Raw genomic sequence first — 5,711 nt, forward strand, 5'->3', positions numbered from 1 at the left:
TGTCCTGAAGGGTATGTACTTAAAACACAAGCAGTTTTTACCTCTTGGGGTAGGATTTTCAATTAATTGTATTCTTCTGTATAGTTTAAGTAAGCTGCAATGAACAAAGCCATTTTCATTTTACAAAAAAAAAGTATTAGAGGAAAACTTGGGATAGTTAAAAACTGTATAAACAAGAGATTGAAAATACTTTTTTACATAAAGGTGGAAAAGTAAAATTGAAGCAGAGAGGTTATGTCACCCAATACTTATGCTGAGAGCCCTTCATCCCTACTACAAGTCATGTATATTATCCCACTTGATTCATAACAGTCCTACGTAGTGGAAAGGCTGGGCATAATTAACTCAATTTTATAGATGATGAAACTATGTTCTCACTGTCTCAAAGAGGCCTATGGGTAGACTGCAGGACCTCAATGCCCAGCTGTGAGCAGCCCTTGTATCCCAGTACGAACATAGCCAATGCCAGCCCTCCACTGTGTCTCCTGAGGGGGAAGGAAGCAGTGGCATCTCACCCATGAGGAGGAAAACAGCTCCTGTCCATTACCTGTTCCCCCAGTTCTCCCTTCCCCAGGGCCAGGCCTGGAGCCTCAGCCCACCGCTCACCCTGAGGCTGGTCCTCCCAGCCTCTAAAGCAGCGGTTCTCGCCCTAACCGGTTTGGCTCAGCGGATAGAGCATCGGCCTGCGGACTCAAGGGTCCCAGGTTCGATTCCGGTCAAGGGCATGTACCTTGGTTGCGGGCACATCCCCAGGAGGGGGCGTGCAGGAGGCAGCTGATTGATGTCTCTCTCTCATCAATGTTTCTAACTCTCTATCCCTTTCCCCTCCTCTCTGTAAAAAATCAATAAAATATATTTAAAAAAAAAAAAAGCAGCGGTTCTCAACCTGTGGGTCGCAACCCCTTTGGCGGTCGCCTAAGACCACCTGCATATCAGATATTTACATGACGATTCATAACAGTAGCAACATTACAGTTATGAAGTAGCAACGAAAATAATTTTATGGTTGGGTCACAACATGAGGAACTGTATTTAAAGGGCCAGAAGGTTGAGAACCACTGCAGCCTTCGTCTGCCAGCAGTTGGGACAGAAGTTCAGCTCTCCAGGGCTGCCAGGGTCGCTCAGGTCCGGGACCTGTGTCACCTGCACCTCCCCTGGGGACAGATGTGGGCCGATGTGAGGCCCAGGCTCCTGCTGGAGACTGAGGAATAGGTGTGGGGGTTTGGAGGGGTGGGAGGACAAAGGAAGCAGCATAGCCGCTGAGGAAGAAGCGGAGAGAGGGACCCGCTCACGAACCACGAGTAGAAATTCCCGGATGTTTCCTTTCCTGTCAGATTCCCATTCAGGACCTGCCAGTGGAATGTGTCCTGGACAGAGGTTAGTAGTCAGAGACCCTTCAGGCCCCATTACTCTCCCAGATTTGGAGAACCTGGGCCCTCTGAGAAGCACTCCTTTTTTCCACGTACTATTTCTAACTGGCGGTTGAGTCTCCCCACCTTCTGTAAGAGGCTGCGCTGGGAGAGACACCAGGAGGGGCTAACACTCCAGGAGAGCAGAGGAATCACAGGGACAGGAGGCAGCACAGGACTGGGGTTCTACCTTATTGGGGGAACCCAGGAAGTACTGGGGTTCAACAATGCAGGTGTCAATGGGTTCCAGCAGTTGCCCGAGGTTCTCCTAGCACCATGTTCGGTCTGGGACCTTCTACTCCCTCAGGTAGGACCTCTCCTCACAATCACAGGGCCCAGAGCTGATAGGACAGGACTCCATACAATCTGTGGTGACACATCTCCCCAGCACTCAGAGAAAAGGGAGAAGACAGAATCAGGAGAGAAGATAGAGATCAAAGAAAACTGAATTAGTAGAGAAGTGAGAGATCAGAGAAAAGGGAGAGATTCAGGAGAGAAGTGAGAGTTGAAAATACTCACTTCAGAGAAAAGGGAACCTTTCAGACACTGTTGGAAGGAACGTAAACTGGTGCAGTCTATGCAAACAGTATGGAGCTGCCTCAAAAAAATCAAAACTAGATCTACCATGTGATCCAGCAATTCCTCTTCTGGGTATTTATCCAAAGAAATGAAATCGGTACCTCAAACACATATTTGCACTCTCATGTTCGGTGCAGCATTATTCACAGTAGCCAAGACATGGGAACAACTTAAGTGTCTATCCGTGGATAAATGGATGAAGACACAGAACATACGTACAATGGAGTATATCCAGCCACAATAAAGAACATCCTTCCATTTAGGATGTGGATGAACCTGGAGGACATTATGGTAGTGAAATAAGCCAGACTCAGAATGACAAATACTATATGATCGATCCCACTTTTGTACGGAATCAACAATAATTGAAATAGAAGCAGGGTAGAACAGTGGTTACTAGGGGCTGGGATAGGGGGAAATACGGTTAGTTTTAGTTCTGCACGATGGATAAGTACTGGAGATCTAGGTACCACCATGTGACTAGTTACCTTTATCCCATGCTTGAAATTTACTGAGCGCACAGCCTTCCCGGGACCCCCGAGCACCTAACAGAAACCCCATTGAGTCCTTTTACCTCAAGAGTAAAGACAGAACAAGACGCCAGACAACATGGACAGCCCATTTATTCAACAGCAGCTTTGAAAGTGAGGTCTGTGGACTCTGAAGGGATGTTTCCCAATTTCTACTTTACCCCTTTGCCCACACGTTTCTGTCCTCTGCAGGCTATAGCTTGACATAAGAGGCATGTCCTAGATGTACTTGTACACCACCTTTGAGGGCACAGTTTGGAGGTGCACCCGCACAGGGCACTTGTAGAAGTAGGACAGCAGAGTCTCACTATAGCCCACGAGGAAGTAGAACTTGTGCGCTGGCAGCTGCCTCAGCACCAGAGCACAGATCTCCACCTGGTTAGCCCGGCGCTTCAGGACAAGCTGGTCAGCCAGGCAGCCGGGGAAGGTGCCCAGCATAAACTTGCGAAGAAAAACATCCTCCACTGTTCGCTCTGCAGCGTGGTCCTCCCCATCCAGGTTACCTGAAGAGAGAAGGCACCGCAGAATCAGCAAAGCTCCAAAAGCAAAGGGCACCCAATTCTACCAACCCTGCCTCTTCTCTTTTCTTCTATAAGTGGAATAAGAATAACACTTTAAAGTTCCAAGTACATTATTTCACTAGACTCCCAAACTAGGTACCATCACTATCCTTATTTTACAAAAGGAAAGAATGAGGCCTTGGCCAGGATATAAAACTCAGATGATCAATCCATCTACTCCCTTTCCCACTCATTCTTGACTGCCTTAGAGCACTGGTCATCCGACAGGCCAGAGATGAGGCCACCAACTCCTTCTGAGGTTTGGACATGAGCTTTCTCACAAGCCAGGGTCATGGCCTACACCCAGTGGATTCTCATCGCTGCAACCCCTACACTTCTCACAACATCCACTGAATCTCCACACCCACCTACAGACTTTAGAACCAGACCCTGGAAAGGGTGGGGGGACAAGAACCTTGAAATAACTTCTCTAGGTAGATGCATCATAAACATCCAAGTTGAAAACCCTCATACTACACAAAATACAGTTGATTATCATTAATTTACAGCAGTTCTGTTCTATAAAGTCACCATGATCTATGAATTAGCAAAAACTAAACCATACCTCCTGGGGAAATGCAGGGTTAGGCTCTGCAAGCGTTTGGTTCCATTATTTCTGTCAACAGATCAATATATAACCTTGGTTTATGTGTTTCTACTTAAAGGTACCCCGTGCATTAAATGGGCTGATTAACACTGAACTCTCCCAAACACACTATAGCTCAGGCCTGAAGAAATCTACTCTGATAGGCACCTGCTCTGTAAAGTATATCACAGCTCCTTGAGCTCGGCATCACCGGCTCTTTTAAGGCAGCAAAGTCTCCAACAAAACGCACAAAATTGTGAAAACATGGCAGTAATAAATCTCGAAAAGGACACGTTTACTGTAGGAAAACTGAAACAAGAGGGCAGAGCCAGGAAGGAGGCTTGACTTGAGGTGGTGAACAGACAATACAATATACAGATGATGTATCATAGAATTGTACACCCAAAACCTATATAATTTTATTAACCAATGTTTCCCCAATAAATTCAATAAGATGTTTTTTAAAAATAAATAAATGTGAATAATTAAATTTAAAAAAAGAAGGCAGAGCCCAGACAGCGTGGCTCAGTGGTTGAGCACCGACCTATGAACCAGGAGGTCACAGTTCAATTCCCCGTCAGGGCACAGGCCCGGGTGGTGAGCTCAGTCATCGGTGTGGGGTGTGCAGGAGGCAGCCGATCCATGATTCTCTCTCGTCATTGACGTTTCTATCTCTCCCTCTCCCGTCCTCTCTGAAATCAATAAAAATATATTTTTTTAAAAGAGGGCAGAGCCCTGTTCAACCTCAGCTGGGAAGGTGCCCATGTCTAAGAATGACCGAGAAAGAGCCGAGAATAGGCAAATTCAAACACAGAATGAAGAAAAATCTGTGGAAATGGCGTTCTTTACAGCACCCTGTCCCACGAGTCCAGGCTGAGTCTAAGGGGTTTCACTCCTTTCGTGGACTCTGAGCCACTCTGCGTCTCTGTCCATCACAGCGGACCGAGAGCAAAGCACACACTTTGTCTCCGCTCCTGCACACAGCTTCTGAGGGGGCTCAATGCGGTCCGTGCACGTCGGGGCAGAGGCAATTCTGTATCCCTTTCAAGTACATTTCAACATTGCTGATCCAGTCTCGGCTCTACCTCCGCTCGGAGCGTGAACTGGCTTTCCGACTCCGGCACCGACTACTGGTTGGAATAAACCTGACACGAGCTCATCTCGTGCCTGACAGTCACGACTGAGAACGCTTTCGCGGGGCCGGGGTCGCATCGCCAGCCTGGAGCTCACCTGTGTGCAGCGACAGCCAGCCCTTGCGGTGGGCGATGTAGTGAGGCGCGTGCGCCTCCTCGTAGGTCACGGGCTTGTCCCCTTTGCCCACTCGGACCCGGGCCGCCCGGTTCTAGGAGCAAAGAGCGGCCTAAGTCCGTGCGCAAGACCCGGGCTGAGAGCGGGCCCGGCCCCGCACCTCTCTCCACCCCCAACCCCCGCGGCCTCTCGTCCCCCCGCCCCGGCCTCTCGCCCCGGCCCCTCGCCTCTGCCCACCCCGCCTCCGCGGCCTCTCGTCCCCCCGCCCCGGCCCCTCGCTCCGGTCGGCTCACCTTGGCACAGACCGCGGAGACATGCAGGGCGCGCCAGGCACACGGCAGCGCTCGGCTCCAGGACAGCACCTGTGTGTGCCGAGCGAAGAGCGTGAGACCGGAACTAGGGCACCCCTCCGCCCGCCGGGCCCGCCTCGTCGCCACTCACCCGCGGCCCGAGCCCCTTGCTGCACACGGGCGCCGCCATCTTGAGCTGGCCGCAGCCTGTGACGTAACACCGCGCCGCGGAGCAAAGGTCAGCGCCGGAGGCCAACCCGCGACGGGACCAAATTGAAGCCCGCGCGGGTGTGGAAGTCTCTCGGCCGGGGCGGGGCCTCTCAGATGGGGCGGGGCCTCTCGACCGGGGCGGAGCCTCTCAGATGGGGCGGGGCCTCTCGGCCGGGGCGGGACCTCTCAGAGGGGGCGGGGACCTCTCGACCTGGGGCGGGGCCTCTCGACCGGGGCGGAGCCTCTCGGCCGGGGCGGGGCCTCTCGGCCGGGGCTGGACCGGTGACGCTAGTTTCCGT

At 51.3% G+C, this 5,711-nt stretch overlaps 1 protein-coding gene across 1 annotated transcript; it reads right to left on the reverse strand.

The window, feature by feature from the left end:
- Nucleotides 1-2,593: 2,593 nt before the first annotated feature.
- MRPS24 (mitochondrial ribosomal protein S24) lies at nucleotides 2,594-5,507 on the reverse strand. Its single transcript, XM_006106792.3, has 4 exons — nucleotides 5,354-5,507; nucleotides 5,206-5,274; nucleotides 4,895-5,006; nucleotides 2,594-3,021 (listed from the first exon to the last, which is right to left on the reverse strand). The coding sequence occupies exons 1-4, from the start codon at nucleotides 5,390-5,392 to the stop codon at nucleotides 2,738-2,740; spliced, it is 504 nt and encodes a 167-aa protein (XP_006106854.1). The 5' UTR covers nucleotides 5,393-5,507; the 3' UTR covers nucleotides 2,594-2,737.
- Nucleotides 5,508-5,711: the final 204 nt, after the last annotated feature.

The sequence above is a fragment of the Myotis lucifugus genome, unplaced genomic scaffold, assembly GCF_000147115.1.
Source record: "Myotis lucifugus unplaced genomic scaffold, Myoluc2.0 scaffold_913, whole genome shotgun sequence".
NCBI lineage: Eukaryota > Metazoa > Chordata > Mammalia > Chiroptera > Vespertilionidae > Myotis > Myotis lucifugus.

What these genes read in the sequence shown, in the direction of transcription:
- MRPS24 (XM_006106792.3), bottom strand. Translation starts at nt 5,392, where the DNA reads ATGGCGGCGCCCGTGTGCAGCAAGGGGCTCGGGCCGCGG. An exon ending in GCAAGGGGCTCGGGCCGCGG is followed by an intron (nt 5,275 to 5,353) that starts GTGAGTGGCGAC and finishes CGGCACACACAG; the next exon opens with GTGCTGTCCTGGAGCCGAGC. An exon ending in CTGGCTGTCGCTGCACACAG is followed by an intron (nt 3,022 to 4,894) that starts GTGAGCTCCAGG and finishes TTCTCTCTTCAG; the next exon opens with GTAACCTGGATGGGGAGGAC.